General features: G+C 41.1%; 2 protein-coding genes across 7 annotated transcripts in view; both read left to right on the top strand.

Moving 5' to 3' along the window:
• dop1b (DOP1 leucine zipper like protein B) overlaps positions 1-6540 on the top strand; it is a 28043-nt gene extending 21503 nt beyond the window's left edge. For all 4 annotated transcript variants that reach the window (XM_047046355.1, XM_047046354.1, XM_047046357.1 and 1 more), the window contains exons 29-38: positions 1078-1160; positions 1283-1392; positions 1965-2114; positions 2226-2287; positions 4045-4173; positions 4309-4445; positions 5080-5135; positions 5223-5369; positions 5475-5607; positions 5689-6540. In XM_047046355.1, coding sequence (XP_046902311.1) covers positions 1078-1160; positions 1283-1392; positions 1965-2114; positions 2226-2287; positions 4045-4173; positions 4309-4445; positions 5080-5135; positions 5223-5369; positions 5475-5607; positions 5689-5958 — 1277 coding nt within the window. In that variant the 3' untranslated portion in view covers positions 5959-6540. The remainder of the gene's footprint in view (positions 1-1077; positions 1161-1282; positions 1393-1964; positions 2115-2225; positions 2288-4044; positions 4174-4308; positions 4446-5079; positions 5136-5222; positions 5370-5474; positions 5608-5688) is intronic.
• A 5090-nt stretch (positions 6541-11630) lies between these two features.
• morc3a (MORC family CW-type zinc finger 3a) lies at positions 11631-24080 on the top strand. Of its 3 annotated transcripts, none has more exons than XM_047046662.1 (20): positions 11631-11826; positions 12829-12901; positions 14676-14808; positions 15182-15406; positions 15624-15806; positions 16161-16305; positions 16524-16652; positions 17459-17581; positions 17653-17750; positions 17860-17967; positions 18190-18318; positions 18395-18466; positions 18592-18628; positions 18821-18898; positions 19325-19436; positions 19597-19660; positions 20300-20983; positions 21058-21391; positions 22191-22390; positions 22536-24080. In XM_047046662.1, exons 1-20 carry the CDS (start codon positions 11788-11790, stop codon positions 22693-22695), a joined length of 3126 nt encoding a protein of 1041 aa, XP_046902618.1. In that variant the 5' UTR covers positions 11631-11787; the 3' UTR covers positions 22696-24080. The 3 variants fall into 3 exon arrangements, with proteins under 3 accessions (XP_046902618.1, XP_046902619.1, XP_046902620.1); XM_047046663.1 differs by having other exon boundaries at positions 22191-22406; positions 22536-22685; XM_047046664.1 differs by lacking the exons at positions 11631-11826; positions 12829-12901; positions 14676-14808; positions 15182-15406; positions 15624-15806 and adding an exon at positions 15875-15945.
• Positions 24081-24116: the final 36 nt, after the last annotated feature.

Raw genomic sequence — 24116 nt, forward strand, 5'->3', positions numbered from 1 at the left:
GTGGTTGTTATAGTTCCAGTTCCAGGTACAATATGTACAGTTAAATGTATGTGGTTTTCAAGAGTGATTTGAATTAGGGATCCATTTTCCATTGTTCCATATCCATTGTAGCTTGCAGCTGACAGGAAAGGAGATAGTGTTGTGTAATTTTTTTTTTAAGCTCATGCTGCTTACACAATGAGGCTCTTTGTAATTCCTTTCTACTTACGGTCAGTGCTGACCTTGGGCATTGATCCCTCAAACGGCCACTGCACTAGTACAGATATAATGTACTTGACTGAGAAATGATTTACAAATACAAAATGATACAAACTGATTCCAGTTCAGACCTACACCACACTGGACCAAGGTCAGAAGCAACAGCAGAACCTGCCTTGTCATCATAGAAACACTGCTGGGGGCGTGCACGGACGTATCGGCTCAGCGCTCTCTCCTGTTAAACAACTTTTGTTGCACATCCAATGTGTAATACCAAGGCATTCAAATTGAAATTCAGATAAAAACATTGCTGGGCCTGTACTTCCCAAACTTACCCCAGGCATTTTAAAAATGGAAATCCATGTTGGCACCCCAAGTACTGTACTTCCTGGCTGGCTTCCTAGGAGCTGACAGACAGACAGATGGGTTTGCATGGTCAGCCCAGTGAAGAAGAGATCATAAATATTCAAAAATGTACATCTGTATTTGCCTTATCTTATCTTGTCTCATCTGTGGCGGTTCGCTAGTTGGTAATACTACAGCCGACACCTAAACTGATATTATGGTGCAGGACAGCATAAATGTGACGCTGAGATGGTAAATTACCGATAATATATTGGTTGTATTTCTTCTTTCAGGGATGACAGAACCTAGTAAGCACACTGCTGTACTAGGAGTTCAAAAAGTAAAATAAAAACACTGTTTACGTCAAAGCAAAACCTTAACACAAAACAAAGAAACTACAGGCAGTCCCTCAGACGCCATTAGCAGGAGTATCCCAGCTCCGTGCTCCGCTGGCTCTGCCCCCCTGTTTCCCTGTGATGGTCTTCCATCTCTTATACAATGTATCCTCCTCCCCTGTCTTTCCTCCCTCTTTAGACTCTGTAGCTCAGGCCAGCACAATGGTCTCCTCTTCTGCCCCCTCTGTCTACAGTGTACAGGCCCTGGCATTATTGGCTGAGGTAAGTGTGTGTGTGTGTGTGTGTGTGTGTGTGTGTGCGTGTGTGCGTGCGTGCGTGCGCTTGTGTGTGTATTTGTGTGTGACACTTCAGGGTGTGTGTCTGACACTTTGCTCCCATGCTAGATCCTGGCCCCTCTGCTGGATTTGGTGTATCGCAGTGATGAAAAAGAAAAGGCTGTTCCTCTCATCTCTCGTCTCATGTACTACGTATTCCCTTACCTGAAGAACCACAGGTAACAATCACATATCTTTCAGCACAAACAACTGTAAAGTAACAGTGCCTCAGCTAAACCCCAAAAATCTGAAAATCAGACCTTTTCATCTGATTTTAGATACAGCCCATAAAGATTAACCAGAGTAAAACATGAGCCCCTTTTTACACAACCTGTTAAAGCTGGGAATGTTGCATCTTTATGCCGCCTTGCAGTTCTGTGTCAAAGGCATGGACATGGGATGGGGGGTCATTGTTGTAACGGCAATAAGCTGGCATCGAAGTCAGTAACAGAGCCGAATCAATGTCTGTGTAAAAGGGACAGCTGGCATGCCGAGATTATGCACTCTTACAACAACGATGATGTCACGCCTCAGATTCCGGTGGCATTACGGCTGAATGCTATGTAAAAGCACACATGGGGAAAAATAATGCCGGCTTTGTTGGATCAGGGTAAACAAGCAAAGTCGGCATCATGACGGGTCTTCATTACAGCCACATTGCGGAATGTCTGTATAAAAGGTGTTATAAACTCTTCAAGTTAAAATAAATCTCTATACCCATCTATCTGTACCTCATTTTCTCTCTCTCCAGTGCCTATAATATGCCCAGTTTTGGGGCAGGTGCCCAGTTGCTGGCCAATCTGAGTGGTTATGCATACACTAAGAGAGCCTGGAAGAAGGAGGTCTTTGAGCTCTTCATGGACCCCCTTTTCTTCACTATGGATGCATCCTGCACCCCCCAGTAAGAACATGCTTGTGTTTATGTGTATTTGTGGTTGCTTTTTACAATGAAACACAGAAGCACTTCATCTCCTGACTATTCCCTTACAGTACCTGTTTATGTTTCCTGCAGCTGGAGTTCTATCATTGACCACCTACTGACACACGAGAAGACTATGTTCAAAGACCTCATGAGTAAGTTTGGTTTGTGTGTGTGTTACCGGCAGGGATGAGCAAAGATACATTCCGATGTATTTAAAAATAAAATACCAAATACCTTGATTTTAAGTGTATCAAAATAAACGACAAAATACAGCAGCCATTCCATGTATCAAAATAAACTACTGTATTTTTGTATTTTAAAAATACAAAAAAAACTTTTACAAGAGACAATGAAATCACGTTGCAAACCTTCCATCTATTGGCCTATTTGATATATCCCTTCACTAGTACACTGACTCATTTGATAAAGTCAATGTTCGATTAAAAACAGCATTTTCCGCCTAACTAGCAAGTCAAGTAAATTGTATTTATCCCACAAGGGGAAATGTGTTTGTAGACAGGTATTAAAACACTTTCAATCCATCATAAATACTACATAAACTAAGTACTAGAAAAGCAATACATCTGACTTATGCAACCAGCAGATCAAATATTTTCATGTACCTGTGATCAATGGTATGCAAAATCATAATCCTACTAAATAGCGCCTTCAGTTAGGGTGCATTTAGCAATACATTATTTATTTATCAATCATTGGATACCTATATCGAACTCGAAAACAAACATATCAGCCCCTTTTCAACAATTATTAGATGATCAATATCTTTAGATTTCAAATGTAGCCAGCAATGTAATCAGATATTAGCAAAAGAACTTGTCAATGTATATCAACCCAACTCCAACTACTAATCTCAAGTATGGGAAAATTACTGAGTAGACCCCAATCAGATGCAGCAGTCTGATTGCAGCATCTTTCCCTCAGTGCGGCATGTTTGTACATACCTCGCCATGCTTTTACGCGCAAATTGCTGAACAAATACGCTTGAAGTGGGCGCAAAAGCAATAGTACATGAGGCCCTATGTGTGTATCTGTGTGTGTGTGTGTGTGTGTCTCACTCATATCTTAAACACCAACTGCATGATGGGCACTGTGCAGTAGTTTTTATAATGTCATCATGTAGACTAGTCACAAAGTATTTTACAGTATTTCGTTTAAAAAAATACAAGTATACTAGTATTTTGATACAAAATATATAGCTATTTCCATCAAACCAAACCAATCAAACATCAATGAATAAATCATATTTTGTATTTGAAATACATAATTTAAATATACATGTATCATAAATACTGCCCATCCCTGGTGACAGGGAGGATTTCAATGTCCATTGATTCACTTCACACTAGTCACTTTAAACACTGTCACTTTCAGCTACTGGTTGCAGTATCAGTAACATTGCACTACTGTACCTCACTGTACTTCGCCATCAGGCTCCTGTATGGTCATTGACATAGTCACTGATTGTCCTCTTAGTTACTTACACACTGTCACTCTCAGCTGCTGGTTGCACTATCTGTAATTTTGCACTATTGTACTGTACTCCACCTAGGTTAGAATAGGTTATAGGTTTTTAATAGTTTTTATGTGAATTTAGGGTTATTATAGTGTATTATTTATAGTTATCTGTATATTTAGGACATATTAGTATTAGGGTTAGTTTAGTGTATTATTTATTGCTATCTGTATATTTAGTAAGTTTCACTTATTTAAGCTTAGCATCGATGTAAATTATGTTCTGTGTACTTATATGTTATGTTATGCCAGGTGCTTGCGTTGTCTGGTCTTAAGAATTTCAGTGCCCAGTCTGACCTTGTGTTGTTTTGTGTACCTGACAAATAAAAGACTTGAACTTGGATTGATATACTGTATGTATTTAACTTTGTTGCAGGCATGCAAAGCAGCTCGCTCAAGCTGTTTTCCAGTGCAGACCAGAAGCCCATGTTACTGAAGAGGCAGGCCTTTGCCATGTTCAGTGGAGAATTAGACCAGTATCACCTCTACCTGCCTCTCATCCAAGGTTGGGTCACTTCCATCTGTGATGTTCAAGACTTGTGTGTGCTAGCTGGTGTGCACGAATGAGCGAGTGCCACAGAAAAGTACTACATCCTTAATAGTTCATACTAGTAATAATAGTCTTCCTTTCCTCCACCAGAGCGTCTCACAGAAACTCTGCGTATGGGTCAGACCCCATCTGTCTGTGCTCAGATGTTCCTCATGTTCCGGGTTCTCCTGCTCAGGATCTCCCCACAGCACCTGACCTCCCTATGGCCAATCATGGTCACAGAACTGGTGAGCAGGCACTGCCTTGTGCAGACCTCCCCTCCTGCTGCTTTGGACTTTCTGGTGGTGTTAATCTGACACCCGTGGCTAACTCCTGAACTACAGACTTTTATTTTGCTTGTTGTAGTGACTACAGCTGTACTTACATAGTACAATGCATGAAACGCAACTTGTGGACATACTACTGTACATTTTCATAATTTGTGCCTCAAATTGGCGCAAATGCCATACATAGGGTTGTGGGTCAGAATATCAGAAAAGCATGCAAAACATTGCATTATGCAACCGGACGTAGTACGTCATTCTGGCAAATATACATTTCATCCATCCACAATTGATGGATGAACATAGACATCAAAACAAAATACACACACACACGTGGCACTCTATGTGCAAGCCACAAATGGGTTACATCAAAGCAATGCTAACTTAACCAACAATTGGGATTAACATATGAATATGGGATGAATACATATGAATATTTCCTGTTGATGTTTATGTCCACTATTCCTGGGTACATGACAGCTTTCTTACAAAAGTCAAAAGTTCCTACTGGAACCATGCGGCAACAATGAAAGTTCCTAACTGACGTTGAGATTTTTTTTAAGGGTAAAGCTGTGTCTTTTATTTGTTCAATGGACAGATACGAACATTTACTCGGTTGGAGAAAACCTTGCGGGAAGACAAAGAAGTCTCAAAGTGAGTTAATTGTGATTTCAATTTATGAATGACTGAATCAACCCACCAAGAATCCACCAAGCTATCCTCCTCTGTCGTACCTTCCAGGCTGACTAAGGTGGTGCGGGGAGCCCTAGACAGGAATGGGTCTGTGCTACACTTCTCCCAGGTAGACCTGAACATGTACCTGTCTGCCTGCAAGTTTCTGGACACCTCTCTGGCCTTCCCTCCGGAAAGGATGCCCCTCTTCCAGATGTAGGACTTTCACCACTCAGCTCAACATGGACTTAATGTGTGCCTATGTCTTAAACTTGTGTCTTAAAAAAAGTCAACTTCTTCTACTTGTATGTGTGTGTGTAGGTACCGCTGGGCGTTTGTTCCAGAGGTGGACGTTGAGCGCTACGGTGGTCCAGAGAACAGTCTGCTGGAGGAACAGCCAGAGTGTAAGCCGCATGTCGTCAGAGTACTGGAGGGACTGCAGCAACGCTATAGAGTAAGGAAACACACACACACACAAATTGCTTGATGCGATCAAATCTCCATGTCTCACAAGGTCCCATCCTGTCTTGTCTAGGCAATGAACGACCTGAGTGAGGAATCCTCCACAGAGCGTCTAGAGTTCCCCCTCCTCACCCTTCGCTCCCTCTCCTCCATAACCCAGCTATGCCCTTTCCTTCGTACTCTCTGCGGCTCTTTCCAGGGCCCTGCCCCCTGCCTGTTCCCAGACGGCAGTCCGGCACTGCCCTACCCTGTGGCAGAATACCCTGCAGCCAGTACAAATACGGTCCTAAGAAGGCTGGAGCTTATCACTGAGGAGGAGTTCCTGGATGCCATGGAGGGTTAGAACTCAGAATCTAGATGTGGGATTTGCACTCAAGAGTGAGAACTACTTCAGTTGAAATGTTGAAGTTCTTGCCTTGTCAAGCCTGATCTAGAATCCTTGAAAACATAAGAAGTGGAGCCTAAATTTAAACTTGTAAAATGAATGGGCACAACCACTGAGAGCCATGTTGTATTGTTTGCTACCTAAATCTGGAACTGTTTGCAAATGTCATTTTGAATGTGGAGCTAAACATTACTCTTGTCCAATTGTGTAAACCGCATTCATTCATGTGTTATTTTATTTGTAAGTACAAAAAATGGGAAAATACTGGAATTTACAGACAATGTTGTAATATGCAGTTTGTAATATGAGTTTTTTTGTTAGGTTTTTTGTGGGGGGAGGATGCAATCTTCTTCTATAATTCGCTTTGAGGCCATTTTGGTTTTTATCTGATATTAACTCTCAAGTACCTATCTGCAAAGTCTGTCAGTTCCCATTCTTTGAATGTCACAGATATTCTGTTTTACTATTGTGCAATAGTGGTTGACCAATCAGTCTTTTGGTTGATTAATTAGGGCAATTAAATGCTTTTCTTGCAAGGCCGATTTTGGCACCTTGTGACAATTTCATAATTTTACAGGGAGACGTCAGCCGACTCAGATCGGCACTCCTAACCTCAGATTCTGTGTGTATGGACACAGACTCAGACCTATACTAAGTTTCCTCCTGTGGGTCATGGAAGAGGGAATTGAGTCAGAGTGAGAAATTTGAGGTTTGTTGACTTAGAGTGAGACTACAGTTGCTAAGATCAAAAAGAGACATTCTAACAGCAGCTGCATTGTAACACCAATAAGAACAATTTAACAGGCAGGTTGATCCCTCTAGTTAACTGAGCTTTTTCCTACAAGCTTGTGTCTATCTGCCTACCTGCATGGCCCTCTGAATGTAATGTGCTGATAATGGAGCAGTGTAGATGGATACTCTACGTGGCCATTTCTGAACAGGTCTAATGGGACACAAAGAATATTATGTTTACTTGTATACCTTTAAAAGGTTTGTGAATAGATGAGTGTCTTAAGTGTTAAATCAATCCTTATGGTCGATAAGATAACTGTTTTATTGGTAATTGGATGAATGTGATGTTGTACTGTGTATCCCTTCAAATGTGTTAATATAAGAAAATAAATGCTTATTGTCATTTTGTTGTTTTATTTAAGCAAATTGTGTGTTTCAGGGCAATAGTTTGATATGCTAGTATTCATGGTTTTATGCCTCACATCTGAATGTTTCATGGCCCTTTCTCTCTGACGTAAGAAGTCACAAACTTCTGTGTGACAACTGTGACAACAAGCTTGAACCCACTTGTGCCCCTCTAAATGTAGAGTGGATAATTATAAACATGGTATTGTGCCTGCTATTGCCTGCAATACAGTGAAGAAAATGATATGACAACAATAATGTTGAATGTGGCCCCTCTAACAGTAGGCTACAACTTCCCCCAGCTCTTTTGTCGAGAATATATTATTCAGGGCTAAACCAGAAAGGTTCGAGGCTGCAGCACCGAAATTAATGGCATGGTAACGCCGTACACAATGTCCTATTATCGGAATGAGGTAACGTAAATTATGTTGTAGTTGCGACTGCTGTTATCATAGTCAATGTTTGGTTAAAGCGAGCATCGTTCTTTGTATTCATTTGTACGAATCACTTTTAATAGAACTAATCCCTTCTGATTCTTGATTACGTTGTACTTGCTATTATAGGCTACTTACTAAATGCACTATATGCCAATTGTAATAGAATCGTCTGGTAAATGAGTATAGCTACAATATTTAAAACATTTATATAAAAAGGCCCTACTCACAGGTCCCTCCTAGATTCAACTTATGTTTCCCTCTCAGTAAACTTGCCACATAACTGTTTTGTGTTGCCAATCATATCAATTTTATAGATCCTGCTTCCCACAGCCTAGTTAGTATCTCCTAACTTGCAATGTACAATGCTTGGTTCTAGTACCTGATAAGTCAAGCCTGGACCTTTCCTTTGTTAATGGCTAGTGAAAAACATCTAATGAATGATGCCATTTTTATTCAGAATTTTGATGAAAAAGTAAAGAAATTGTGATAATTTAAATAAGAGTTTTAACAAGTTTGAGGCTTGATCATGAAAACAGGTCAGGGCTGTTTACGGCAGGCAGCACAGACATATTCCTCTCAGTTGGATTTGAGCACAACACTGATGGAACCATCTGATGCAGCTGTCACAGCCAACCTGAGATTTTGGATAAACGTTAACACAAATTTGTGGAATGATAATGAATGATCAAACATTAGGAATGGCAAAAACTGGCACTGTCCCCTATCATAACATTACCTCTTATTCAAAGAAATACCAAGGTTTCATTATAAATGTATCTAGAAGTGAAAAAAGTATTGTATTCAATACCAGTTGACAAGCTATTACCCAGTTAGTGTCACCACCAGATTGTCCACATCCCCGCATAGTTGGGGTGTGTCAGATCTTATCGCCCCAAGATATGGGGGGGAAGGATTTCGGCAAGTATAAAAAACAGTGTTGCCAAAATCCTACTCCCCTTTAACTATTACATTTTTGCAACTAGTATCAACATCTTTTTATGGCACACTCTAGAGGGCATGAGGAGCCACCAAAACATTTTGGGGGTGTGTCAGATATTTTAGTCCCAAGATATGAGGGGGGAAGGATTTCAGCAGGTATGATGAACAGTGTTGCCAAAATCCTACTCCCCTTCTAACTTTTATATTTTTGCAACTAGTATCAAAAGCTAGGCTTTTTAGTATTGTTAAATTGGTGGTGTGCAAGATAGAGAACTCATACACAGTAGCCTACTGCAATGCATACAAGGTGAACATAATGGGGCATTTCGTTGTATTAAACATAGATAAACATAGCTCTATTTGAAAATTTCATGGAATTCAGTTTCATTATACTGTTTCTAAAATGCATTGTGAAATGCATTGTACCGCAAATGCAACGTTTCACATAACTGATTACGTAGGATAATGTCTGCGAATTGAAAAACATCTGATTGTTGTTCTGCTACAGGGCAAACTGTTTACTCCTTTACTTCTCCTATTACTTACTGTAATAGAGAAAGTGTTTGTCATTTCACTAACGGAGTTACAAAATTAAGCTGAGTTGTGGGTTTTATTAGAAGCCTATTATCAATCTGCAGATTGGAGAGAATGTTTAAATAACACAAGAACTTAAAATGTAGTCTCTGAGGATAGGACGGTGTTGATAGTGAATAGAGAAAACAAATATTATATGATTTACAGTCAAATAGGGTTTGTCAGGAATCAGAGAGCAATCCTCTTTACAGAATCTCTGCAGATCATCGGGGGTAATACTAAAAACAAACTGCTACTTGAATCAACAATTTAATGATGCAGCAATTCAGTATTTCTTCAGTATTTCAGTATAACTTACTGGGGGAGTAGGATTTTGGCAATACAGTTTTTCATCAGAATCAGAAAGGGTTTTAATCGCCATGAAAGTTTGCACAGACAGACTTAGGCAAGAAGGTGCATACATTAAACATATAGGAACCTTAAAACTTAAATATGTGGTTTAACTATACAAAAGGTACAAAGTCTAGCTAATAATAAGGGGATTTAGAATAAAATATAAAGTAGCCATAATTTACAATATAAAGATACAAATAGTACAAAAAATACAAATAGAGTAATATTGTGCAAATTGCAATGTGGTAAGGTGTCATTGTGTAGATTGTGATTAAAGTCATTAAAGTCAGTGTGAGCCCTTTGCCTTGTTGAAGATGCCAACAGCGGATGGGAAGAAACTGTTTTTCCACATTCCCTGTGGTGTGGGGGGTTTGAGCTGTCAGGACCTGCTTGGTCGTCGGTCTGCCAACGTTGGACCAGGTCGTCACCCGGAATCCAGTCTCCATGACGGCCAACAGCGAGTTTCCCGGTCCCCAGGTTGAATTTCTTCAGCTGCCGTAGGAAGTACATCCTCTGTTGTGCTTTCTTGGTGAGGGAGCTGATGTTCAGTTCCCACTTGAGGTCCTGGGAGAGGATAGTGCCCAGGAAGCGAAAGGACTCCAATGTTGACTGGGGAGTCACACAGGGTGATGGGGGTGAGTGGGGCTGTATTCTTCCTGAAGTCACAACCATCTCCACTGTCTTAAGAGCATTGAGCTCTAAGTTGTTCTGGCTGCACCAGGTTGTCAGCTTGTAATCAGACTCGTCCCCGTCAGAGATGAGCCCAATGAGGGTGGTGTCGTCCGCCAACTTCGAGTTTGACGGATGGATGACTGGAGGTGCAGCTGTTGGTGTAAAGGGAGAAGAGCAGAAGGGAAAGGACTCAGCCCTGAGGAGATCCGGTGCTGATGGACCGGGAGTTAGAGACGTGTGTCCCTGGACGTGTGTTATTTTGGTGGCTCCTCATGCCCTGTAAAGTGTGCCATAAAAAGCTTTTGATACTAGTTGCAAAAATGTAAACGTTATAAACGGGAGTAGGATTTTGGCAACACTGTTTTTCATACCCCCCCTCATATCTTGGGACTATAAGATCTGACACCCCCCAACTATACGGGGATGAGGACAATCTGGATGGCGACACTAACTGGGTAATAGCTTGTCAACTGGTATTGAATACATTACTTTTTTTCACTACTAGACACATTTATAATGAAGCAAAATGTCATCATTTATTAGATGTTTTTCACTAGCCATTCACAAAGGGAAGGTCCAGGCTTGGCTTATCAGGTACTAAAGCCAACCACACATTGCAAGTTAGAAGTCACAAACTAGGCTGTGGGAAGCAGTATCTATGAAATGGATATGATTGTAAACACAAAACAGTTGTGTGGCAAGTAGTTTACTGAAAGGGAAATAGAACTTGGATTCTGGTAAGGGACCTATGAGCAGGGGCCTTTTTATATAGCCTACATTTAACTAGCTATACTCATTTACCAGATGATTATATGACAATTAATTGGCATAAAGTACATTTAGTAAGTATACTTAAAAACAGCAAGTACAACGTAATCAAGAATCAGAAGTGAATAGTTCTCCTAAAAGTGATTCGTACAAATGAATACAAAGGATGCTCGCTTTTACCAGACAGTGACATAACAACTACAACATAATTCACATATTACCCTCATTCCGATAATAGGACAGTGTAGTTCAACATCGACATCAACATAGTTGTTCAAGTGCAGCTCCAAAGTACTGTACGTCTATTTTCTTGATACAATCATTCAGATTTTACGAGTAGCCCGACATACAAATCGTATAGGCTCTCAAGTGCAGCACAACATAACTTATATTTTGATGAAACATGAATTAGCCTACTGACAGTTTCCTCAAAGCCTAAGACAAGGGAACCTAGGCTTGTAAAATTCGCCTCGGTTCGTCAAACTACAACTAGCAATACGCTAGGAAGGCAGTGCGCGTTCACGTGTAGGGGAGTGGGATTCTGCGGGGGAATGAGAATTCGGTCCAACAGCGGTACTGTGTCCAATCCAAGTTCTGTCTCCCTGTCCTCGGGAGACAGTTTTAAGTAAACTGGTTTAAATATGCTTTGAAAGTTCTCAACAGCTTTTCTGACATCGACCCGCCCATTTTATAGAGGATGCAGCGGGTCCGCTTTCGGTTTCCCAGAAGTCATTGCATTCTCCTTATCTCGCGATCTCGCAAGCAGCCCATTTTCGTCAATACAGTTGTTCAGACTGAGGTTACAGTGGAGCATTTCAGACCTGTATCCGATTTGTACTAACTACATGAAAGTGGGCCAATTTGTAATAATTGTGAACCGCTTGGTCCTTGTCAACATTTGGAGAACATGGCATTGCTGGCAGAGAGGGGGGTGCCGTTGAGTGCGGTAGGAAGAGCAACATTTATACTTTTGCTTGTGTTGTTGGTGGCGTTTTAATGTTTATAAGGTGCTTATGTTGTTGGAGTAATTTAATTTTGTACTAATACAGGTGGTCCACTGGATTTGAAAAAAATGTCAATGCCAATTGTCAATTGGAAATGGTCTTAAGATCCTTTAAAATTTGACAGACTGGGCTATCTAGCTGGTTTTACTTTATTTTAGCTAGCTTTTTTCACCGTTAGTTTCAGATGGTGAGCCCTCCCTCCACCAGTAGGGAGGGCTCACCACCAGTAGCCTACTGCATGCAACTCACATTCAGATGATATGACAGTTCAGTTTTCAAACACCGAAAATGTTGACATAATGATCTGGTAACATTGACAGTTTTTTTCAGTTTCGTTTATGCCTAAACAATACTTCCTTGCGCGCCATTTCACAGTGCTCCTATCTAGTTGAAACAGTACTGGAATTACTTGCAAGTAGGCTAAGACTTATTACAATAACATCCATTCCATTATTCAATTTTCGAAATGAAGGCGACAGCCCTCACAGGAGCGCTCACACACACGCGAACATTAAGATTTCAAACTAAATCAGCATCCCCTAATCTTTCATTTAATCAACATTACATATCGTCCGGTCCTTGCACAATTCAGAAATTTCCTCTCATTCATTCCCTTGTCTCTCTCTCTTTCCACCATTGTTTACAAAAATATATGAAAAGTTGGTAAGTTGATTTGTCTCTGCTTTGAGGTTCTAAGTGTAGGGGGGTTTATATTGGCCAAACAACCAAAACTATGTCCCTAGATTTAGCCTAATGGATGAGGGGTAACTGTACAGTGTATGAATATCAACCAAATATGCTGTAATTGCAGTTTGTTGGCTATTGGTCAAAATCAGGGGCCGTGTTCACAAAACACTTAAGAGAAACCTTTTTTTTACTTTAAGTATTTCACAAAGCGTTTTAGTGCTAAAACCAGCTCCTAAATCACTCTCTTCCCCTCCCAGCTCTGCCCCAAGTATCTTCACAGCAACTCCACCAGCCACACCCGGCCCTTCAGTGCCATGGCAGAGCTCATAGGTGAGTCTTCGTCAGGAGGGTGGGGCCGATGTCCTCAGCCAGAGAACAGATTGTACATTGCACAATACATTCACATTTCAGCTGAATGTGGCCCAAATCTTATTTGTGACATAGGTTTGTTACCTGGATGAAAGTGTGAACAGCCCAAAGTGTATTGAATCTGACATTTTCAAATCGGATTTGTGCCACTTTCATATATGGTCTACATTGGATACAGGTCTGAAATAGGTGAAATCGGATCTGATAAATCTATTTTATTGAACATTAAAGGTTGCAGTGTGAACTTTGCACCGGGACAACCGGTGTTGTGCCAAATTCACTCCCCCTGCCGAAATATTTTTACAGCAGCAGTTTCAAATTGTGGGATTTGCATAGGAAAGAGGTGTCAATGGATTTCAATGAGGTTCACTGTATGTCCATTTTACCCACCGAACTGTCGTTATTCAACTATGACAAGGTAAACTCGGTTTTACATTCAATGACCCCTTTAAAATGTTTGTTAATTCTGAAATGACACCTAAAGTTTTCATCTGTCTTTAAAATCATGAGATATGGTATTGTACATTGAGCATGTATATGTATTTTATGAGTAAGCATTCTATAATCCCCCCATTTATGTCCATCACACAATGTCAATTTGACTTGCATACACAGACACACACACAGAAATATACACACGCACACACACAGATCACACACACTCACACAGAGAGAGACATACACACACATACACCTGCTACATTTAAGCACCAAAAAGCAGTCTGCTCCCACGAACCCACTTTCTTTACCCTATGTAATGTGGGAACCTGCAAAGGTTTATTCGAAAACATTCTAAACATTAAAGTTTTTCTTGCATTGTACATCTCAACTACACCTTTTGGGAGGGGCAACATGCAAATGAGTTATTTTGAATTGAATGGGTGTGAATTTGGCGTAACACCAGCTCGAAGGCTGTGGGAAATAGGGGTGTGGATGGTGCTGCAGCACCCCCTGGTGGATGGTAGAGGACATGCACATTCACAACAAATTTAAAAACAAATATTTTTTCATTTAGTTTAATTTATGTTATGTTTATATTATAATGATAATCTGATGTAAGGAAAGGGTAAATCTTAGGTTCTACATTTTTTAGTCCAGTTGGTAATTAGGTTCAGGTCTCTCATGGCCACACACATGTTTCAAACGGGTGCACAAGGGCACAAGAAAACGGCTATGCAAAAGAACATTTTGGATTTCTTTTGGAATCCAAAAATATGATCGATGTCCTTGTGTGTTCCTGCTATCAGTTCATTGCCTGCTTTGCAAGTAAATACAGTGTTATATTTATACTGTTTTATTGTACAACAATGTACATGTTACAGCAAATATCATTTATAGTGATCTTTTTCATATTTCATTGATCATATCTTCATATTTTTCATTGAGTGTTGAGGGTGGTACCTCACACACATTGCAGCATCCTCACAGCACCCCCCACTGCTATGGTCTGCTCCGTAACATTGTCATAACTGTTTAAATGTGTGTACGTCAGTAAATAAACACATTTAAAACAGACAAAATGACATCAATCACACAAACATCAAACAAATGTACAACTTAGAGCCAAATCACAGCTGCAGCCAAATTACATTCCATGCACCATGCTGGTGCATGGAATCGTTTTCTATTTATTTAACATAATGCCTATGAAGCCTAGTATAGAGGATGTCAACTGTTCTATGTAGTGGATTTCTATTTTGACTTATTTCTCACCTTCGATTTCTTTAAATCTCAGACAACGCGTACGACCCTGATGTAAATGCCAAGCAGTTTTGGATTGATAAAATGCAGATCAACAACGAGGACTGCCTTATCTTCATGGATAATGGCAATGGGCTTGACTACGATAAGATGCACAAGATGCTCAGGTAGGGATGGGTGCCAGCCTCGCTTTAAACACACTACAGATCATCTTTGAACTGACCTCACAATACGTGTGTATTTTTATCGTCTCTCATTATGTTTCTGTCTCCCTTCTATGTCTTTTTCCTTGTGTGCATTTATCTCTCTAATTGATCGGTCCAGTAATCACTGTTATAATAGGACCAATACAAGGAAAAAAGAGATAAACAAATTTAAATGTGTAATTGGTATATGCTGATAACTGTGTCAACGTAGAACTTTGGCAGGGCAGAAGACCCCCCACACCACCCTTCTTGAATAATTAAACACCAAAGTTCTCCACGAAGCCCCCCCCCCCAGATCTGCTGCGTCTCTGTCTGAAACCTTCCATCTTCTCAGTTTCGGATACAGTGACAAGACTGCCAGCCATGGGCGAGAACCAATCGGTATCTATGGTAATGGATTCAAGTCTGGTTCCATGCGCCTGGGCCGAGATGCCCTGGTTTTGTCCAAGTCCCAGGATGCCGTGTGTGTGGGCTTGCTCTCCCAGAGCTACCTGGAGGCCATCAAAGCAACACAGATCCAAGTGCCAATCGTCAGCTTTCAATGCAGCTCACACAACAGGTATGTCCATCCGTGGAGAAACCCATGCACACACAGATGAGTCAGGTTCCATGTATGTTAAGAATCCCTTTGTATGTCACACTTTGCAGATCTTTTGTGTTCTTTCCAGGCATCAAATGAACGTGTTGTGCTTTATCCATGTTCTGTTGATTAATGTTATATTTGTTTGGATTAGGTTGTACTCATGGTGTTACGTATCATGTCTGTTATTTTGCAGTGATAGGTCTTTAGAGTGGGACCAACTGCGTCCCTGTGAGGACCACAGGGCCAGTCTGAAGGACATCCTTACCTACTCTCTGTTAAAGACTGAGGACCAGCTGGTCACAGAGCTCAGAGCTATCGTCTCGACCTGGTCCACTGGAGCCACGGGGACACGCATCATCCTTTGGAACTTGCGCAGGTAAAACACACGCACGCTTCTACAAACATACACACGCACACAAACACACACACTCAAACACACAAGCATCTCCATGCTCAAACATGCACATGGACGTGAATGCAGTGGCATCACGCATCATCCTTTGGAACTTGCGCAGGTAAAACAGGCGCAGGCTTACATGTAGATACATACACACACGCACACACACACACAAACACACACACTCAAACACAAGCCCATGCTAACACATGCACATGCACGGGAATGTAAACGCACCATAGCATTTTGAATGTGTGTCTGCATACAAACATACACACTGCACTTTAGTGGAAGTATGTATGGGTAGATTAAGATTACTGCACATGCCTACAGAACATCATCAGGAGAGACAGAGTATGACCTCACAGACCGCTACGACATCAAAATCCCATACGATGTATACACCTCCTTCACTGAGGAGGGCAAACGCCCAGTGCCTCATGCAAACTCAGTCCCTGATACTGATTTATCACTACGGGTAAGCTAAGAGAAGAATCATTATACATCCTGAAACCTACTGTTAAAATTATTCAAATATATGTGTACTTACATCTGGGGGAAATAGTCAGTTCCCACACATTTGATTCTTGGCGTACAAGCTCTTGTCATACAGTATATTATCATATCCATCTCACCAGTCACTGTATAAAGGTGGAATAAATCTTGGAAGTCACCTCAGTTATGTGTTTTGTCCAGGCCTACTGCGCTATCCTGTACTTGAAGCCTCGCATGCAGGTCATCATACAAGGCCAAAAGGTTAAGAATCAGCTGATCTCTAAGAGTCTGGCTTACGTCTGCAAGGACCAATACAAACCCAACTTCTTGGTATCCTTTTCCGCTGAGAGGCTGGTCTTAAAACAAGCTTTCAGATCTATTTGTGTGTCTGTTCATTTGTCTATGTGTATGTCTGTTCCACACTGTAAAAAAAAACAACTATTAAATTACAGTGCTTTTTCTGTAAATTATACTTGTTTTTTTCTGTATTTCTGAATGAAAGGAAATACAGATAGAAAGACAATGGCAAAATGTAAATGTATATATTTACATCAAAATTACGGCAAAATATTGTTACTTAAAAATACACAAAAAGGTCAGTTTTTTTACAAATATTAACAACATTTTCACGAAAATGTTGCTATTTTAACAGTTATTTTGCAGATATTTACTGTCATTCCACGGACAAATAACTTCTTAATAACATAATTTTTGGTTTAGACATAGGAACCTTGAATTGTGAACTGAGCTCAGGTAGTTGACGTCATGCAATCCTAGCATGCACCAGTCAATATCAAAGACTACAAAAGCCTGCAAAAGCATTTTGGGGGCTATTTTAATGCAATTTAATGGGTTTAATTTGGCGTCCCAGCTGCCAGATTGTTCCAGTTTTTTTACAACTTTTTTTTTTACAGTGCACTCCTCTCTTGCCTCCATACTTGCAAACATTAAAAGAGTACTCAGCCAAATTGTATTTGTTGATTGAAACCCTAGCACTCACCTCATTTATCAATTAATAGAAATTGCTTGCTGGGGTAAAATGTCCACCACAGTTATGTCATAATGAATGTTAAAATAACCATGTGAAAAGAAATGTCCACCTACCTTGTGAGTGTTCTTCCTAAGTTTTCTCCTAGCCAGGGAAACGCATCCCCATCACCTTTGGATACAACACCAAGAGCAAAGATCAATATGGTATAATGATGTACCACAAGAACCGTCTAATCAAGGCGTACGAAAGAGTTGGCTGCCAAAACCAAGTATGTGTGTGTGTGTGTGTGCGTATGTGTGTGTGTGTTAAAGAGAGAGACTAACTGTCCTATTCTTGCAGGCCAATAACAAAGGTGTGGGGGTCATCGGTGTCATTGAGTGTAACTTCCTGAAGCCCACCCACAACAAGCAGGACTTTGACAACGAAGACAGTTATAGGTGAGACAGTGGACAGTTGCTGGGGTATACAGAATCTTCTCCCTTGCAACAATAGCCTACGGATAAAGTTGAGTTAGTTGACATGTACTGTGTAATATTCTCTGTGCAGGAAGACCATGAAGATTCTTGGCACCAAGCTGGAGGACTACTGGAAAGAAATCAACCACAAGAGACTCACAAAGGATCCCAATAACAAAGAAGCAGTGGAGGACATTGAGTTAGTTCCACATTAAAAAGATATAACAATTATATATATATAGATACAAAAACCAGGTACCAGGGCCTCTTATATAGGCTTGGCTGTAAATGTGATTTTATTGTGTGTAAATGTGATCTGCCATTTGACAAAATATAGCTGTTTTTCTTGTATGATATTGATCTACCAGGTGATCATATACCTGGTGATCATGGGGTAATAGTCTGTGTTACGACCCTGTAGGAAACGACCAGACCAGAACTGGGTGCAGTGTAACAAGTGTCTAAAATGGCGGAAGCTTCCTGATGGCATTGATTGCGACCGGCTTCCTGACGAGTGGTACTGCCTCAACAACCCAGACCCACAATACAGGTGGGTACACAACCATTTGTGCGTGTGTGTGTGTGTGTGTGTTTTAGTCTGACAGTCTATCACCCGTCCCTCCCAGAAATTGTGCCGTAGATCAGGAAATTGAAGACTCAGACGATGAGCAGCCTTACCAGAAGACCTACAAGCTACAGTGAGACTCACAACCCACAGTAACATCACTAGAGCCTTTATACAAACAAATCAGTACATCTGTTTAATCTACCAGTAAGTACTCAACAATGAATCTTCAATTTATCTGGTTCTACTTTGTTTCAGGGAGAAAAAACTGTTGGAAGAGAAGGAAAGAAAAAAGGTCAATAGAATGTCTGTGTACCAACTAAGTTGTAGCTATGTAATAATAAAGTAATCAATTTATTTGGACACGTACTTGGTAAAACCCCAAAAAGGAACCCTATAGTGGCTTGTGTTTGGCCCATGTGTCTGTGCTTCAACCTAACAGCCATACTGTGTTCACTCTTACTGGCCTGCCCTGTGTATTCTTCAGAAAGAGGAGGAGCTGGCAAAAGCAGAAGAGGAAAGGGCTCGTAAAGATGCGGCTCGGAAGACAAAACTAAAAGAGTTGGTGGGTTGGACATCATCATAAGACACACATAAACACATTGACATTTGGTGGAGAGAATCCTTTTTAAACCATTTTTATCCATTTATCTATCAATCTACAATCTATCCTTCAAATAGCATACATTACTATATTGTCACTCATTACACACGCAACTGTCTCCTTGCTGTCTGGAACGAGGGGCCTCAAATTGTATAAATAGGCTGGTATGATGTTCACCTAGGGACCTATTGACCCTAGAAATAGAGAAGTCATCCCTTACTGCAAACACATCCTATAATATAAAAAGTTCAGCTGAAAATCAAGGATCAGTCGAGAATAGTTCTAATGCAGACCAATCTAGCCACATATGCCCTGTAGTAAGAAGACTGTTGAATATGGTGAATACTTAAGACGTGTGCTGTCATGTTCCTCCTATGTGATCTTTAGGCTGGAAGGAATCGGAGGCGGTGTCCAGCTGGTACAGACCCTCCACCCCTGGACACTGAAAAGTCCAGAGCCTCTCCTCTCTACTCCCCTCAACACTCTTCACTCTCACAAGGTGGTATGCCATGTTTGAACGTCCACTTTAGATCCACTAGATTCATTTAATTTCTGGAGTGATATTTCTGGGACGTTAAAGTCATTCTTGCCGCACTGTAATATTGTCATATGTTTCTCTGTCTCTCCCCATCTTTTTCTGTCTTCCTTTTTTCTATCAGGTGCCAGCAGTCCCTCCAGTGGCAGCATGTCCACCCCCCGTCATGTCTCTTCTACCCCCTTACGGTAGGCCATAGGCGTCGAGTTAGGGAGGGGTAACTTATATATCCCTAATAATATTACAATTTATTTGTATTTGCCATTCCATTGGGCGCTTTTGTGCGTTTCATACTCAGCCAGAGAGCGTTAATGGCCAGCACAGTCTGGCTCAGTCCACTCTGAAGGGTAGGCTGCACATGAACAGAGTCACCTCAAGCCACATTGTCAGTCAGTGTCTATTGATGGAGACAGATGATATATGGAGATTAAGTAGTTTGATTATAATCTAATAATGTCTTATAATAATGTCTAATGTCTTTTTTACGTACTCTATTTGACTGTAAAAATAAAAAGCGTTTTTCCCTAATGTTCTAAGCAAGAACTAATCTTATAAACCCACATTATTCACAATAGGACAAAGAGAACGTGAAATGTATTGCTTTAATTGTTGGCCCTGTCAGATTTCATATTTTGTTTGTTTACAAAGCTAACCACATTATAACCTCTGGTTTACCTCCCTCTAACACATTCCACTCCACCCATGTGTCCCTAACAACTGTCAAGCCAAACCTACGCCCTGCTCGCCAGCTAAAAAGCGACACCTATGAGTGGTTCTTTATCTTTCTTTCTGTCTTTATAATCCATCCCTACCCCCTCTGTGTGCAGGAAAAAGAGGACACAGCCAAAATCCTTGGCTAATGAAATCAAAAGAGCCAGACTAGAAGAAATCCATGGCAACACTTCACTGCCAGTCACACCAACTATGGGAGGGAACGCCTCAAGCTCGAATGTCTTTGCTTACAGTGATGATGACAATGATGACACCATTCTGGAGACCAGTGTCACTTGTGACCAAGTTGCTGGTAACGCTGCCATTGACTCGCTCCTTAATATGGCCACCATGGGATCAAATTCCAGTGTTCCTACGGGAACCAATCCTTCCCCTCCACCTGTCCAAATGCACCAGCTACTACACACAAGTGTCAAAGTTCAGACAGAGACTCCAACCATAGTGAAGGAAGAGCAGGAGCAGTGTGGGAGTAAGATAAAGGAAGAGGCTGAGGGAGATGAGGAACGAAGGAAGCATGGGACTTTCCAGCAGGAAGAGGACCGAGGGCAGGAGGAGAGAAGACAATATCAGTTCACGAAGATCAACGAAGATGCCAGAGCAAAAAACAACAGTGCAACTCACATCAAAGAGGATGGAGACCTGGGTGATGAAGGAACAAGACCCTCGTGTTCAGGTGCATCCAGACCAGACCCACAGTTTGACACAACCGAGGCACAGAACCAGCAGGACCAGCTAATGGAGCTCATGCAGGCCGTAGCCCGGGAGAGAGACACCTACAGGTAGGTGTGTGTGTCTGTCTATGTCTGTGCATGTGTGTGGACACATCTTCATCAGACCTTTCTACCTTCCACAGGGAGCAGGTCCACCAGATGACCTCCCAGTTACAGGAGACGGAGAGCAGACTGCAGCAACTCCAGGACCAGAAGACAGAGCACGCTCACCGACCCAGCCATACAGACAGACATGGAGGGGAAGGTGAAGGGGAGGCAGGGAGAGATGCACAGTCCTATAAGCATCTGTATGAACAGGCCAAGCGAGAAGCAGAACAATTGAGGCTGGAGAAGTCAGATGTCAGTCACAGTACTGAGGAGCAGTGTACAGTGAGTGACGAGATGGCCCTGCAGGTGGACCAACTGCTACAGACCCTGGACCAGAGAAACAATGAGAGGGACATGTTTCAAAACCAGGTGAGGGCTATTAGGAATGATTTACTGTGTTGATGTGTTGAGCAAGTGTAGGATATTTTTGTTCGTCAGAAGGGTTTTGGGTCTAAGGAAAATGTCGGAGTGGAATATTTTTCAGAATCAAGGCAACTTGATGTTTTTTTCAGCAATGCAGCAGTTGTTACAGGAAGACAGAAAAAGCCAGAGACTCCTAAAATCTATCACATGTATATTGTCAATATGAGGAAATTCCCCCTCCCTTCATATTGGCACTATATCCCAATCTTGTCCCACACTTTCTCCCAGTTCATTCACCTTTCAATGAGGCAGCCTTCTGTACATGCTCATTATCAGTCTATGGTCAGCTTGACCTGCTCTCTCTCATCCGTTTCTCCTCCAGTAGAGGACACAGATACTCAGACAAGGAGGACTAGCTCCTTTTTCTGGCTTCCGTTCTATGGGTTTTTCCTTCTGAACTCTGGCAATACCCCTAGTCTCCCCACTGTTCTGAAACTCAGGAATGTGTTGTTTCTTACTTGCGACGCCTTTCTCTGAGACTACTCAAGTCATGCTATAACTGGACAGATAGTGCAGTCTAGACCTCGGCCTTCTTCCGTACTACTGGACATATTAGCCTAAATGACTTATAATCAATCCATTTTACACTTCAACATAGGCAGAATCCATGTCTGATAAACTGTGTTATGCTACTCAGTGTGCATAAAATAATAATGCAATTCAGTTGAACCAGTCATTGTATTCACACTACGACCTATGCTTCTCTCCTCTCCTCTGGCATCTTTATGTTCTGCTCTGTCTCCAGGTGCAGTGTCTGGAGGTGCAGAACATTGGCCTTATTTCCCAGTGTGAACATCTGCAAAAGGACCTGGAAGAAATGAAAGTGGAGTTAGAGAGGGCTAAGGCTGCCCTAGCAGAAAGACAGGCTACTGGGCCTGGGGGTAGCCAGACTGGAGTGGCACACCCAAGGGGACAAACAGAGGGAGAGTCTGGGACAGCTGGAAGGTGGGGGATATGGAATGTAGGAGGGAGGTTTCTTTGATATATTTGTATATATTGTCAAAAGCCATATATGAGCAGACCATTTCCCTTGTATTTAGCTATTAAATACTTTAATATTAAATAATTACAATGCGCTCTGTCTCTGCAGATTGAGGGATCTGCGAACAAATGTGGGTCGCCTCCTGGCCTCCTTTATGCCTGAGCTGGAACTGGACCAGGTCAACTATGACTGTGATGCCATAGATGGGATCCTGGAACAAGTCCTTCCTGCTGTGGAGTCTACTTTTTCAGTGGGAGACCAGGAGTAGAGAGAAAACACAGGAAGAAGAGAAAGGGGATGTTGATTTGGATTAGAAGCATTTGCTAAAATGGAAAAAGATCAGACTTTCTGTTTCAGAGATCTTCTGTTTTACTATTGTGCAATAGTGGTCAACCGATCAGTCTGTTGGTTGATTAATTAGGGTGAATAAATGCTTTTTTGATGTACCTGTCATTGGCCGATGCCTGCACTCTCAAGGCCGATTTTGGCACCTTGTGACAATTTCATAATTTTACGGGTAGACGTCAGTGGGTGCTGTTAGCCTTAACGTAACCTGAGAGAAAAGACAAGACTAGCTTTCAAAGCTCAATATATTTTAACTGGCAACTCTTAAAAATATTGCTTTATTTTCTGTGTAATTCTTTCCAGTATTTTTGTGAGAAGATTTTAGTTGGAAATTGTTGGACTCAATCCGCTTTTCATCTTTTGTATGTAGCCATATTGGAATGTCTTTAAAGTATGGAAGATTTATATTACATTGGTGAAGTTGTTTATGGTGCCAGTTTTATTATTGGTAAATCTATTTATCTTTTAAATTCTACTTTAAAAACAGGAATGTAAAGTGCTGTAAAGTTAGTAATGGAGACAAATAGTAAAGGAGAAATACTATTCAGATGTTTTCCCACGCTCATACTTCATGCCACCCCTGCATAAGTCAGTACCCCACTTGAACCACGCCCAGTCAAAAAGGTTGGACACGCCCCTGTTCTTGAGACATCATGTTATACCAGCATCAATCAATCAATGCCTGTGATGCAGTCGGTGATTAAGATGTTGGTAAGACATACACAGATTCCTGTAACTATACATGCAGTACTTGTGATGCAACTGATGACAGTGGCTTCTGTCCCTATATAATAGATTACAATTGAAATTCTTGTACTTGTTCAACCTCCACATTATTGAGTCACTTTCTCACTAAAACCTACATCTTAATCACCAACTGCATCACAGGCATTGATTGATTATCATTCCTTTTACCAAATTGCCAATGCTATAAGTACATTGTTGATGTACACCAGGATTTGAAGAAAGTCTCTGCGTCATAGGATGTATGATTGGTTATTTACAAAAATACAATGTCTGCTTTTGAATATTAGGCTAAATTGTTAAGATTGGTGTTTTTATGCAAAACAAAGACATCAAACTTTTATCTTTTTATATTTTCATTTGTACTTAAGTTGGATGTACTTGCATTTATTTATTTTTTCTACTTTGTCTTTCTGAGAATACTGCTTGTAGGCTGATCTCTAAGTTTCTTCTGCTTCAGAAATGTAATTCTGTTGAAAGTTTAAATTCCATTATTCTAAACCACACCTCTGGACAGATAAAAATTGTGAGATAGCTTCAGGAATAAACTCATGACAAACCAGACTGGCTGCTTTTTTCTTCGATATGAGAGGACAAAAC

This window comes from Hypomesus transpacificus, chromosome 23 (assembly GCF_021917145.1).
Source record: "Hypomesus transpacificus isolate Combined female chromosome 23, fHypTra1, whole genome shotgun sequence".
Classification (NCBI taxonomy): Eukaryota; Metazoa; Chordata; class Actinopteri; order Osmeriformes; family Osmeridae; genus Hypomesus; species Hypomesus transpacificus.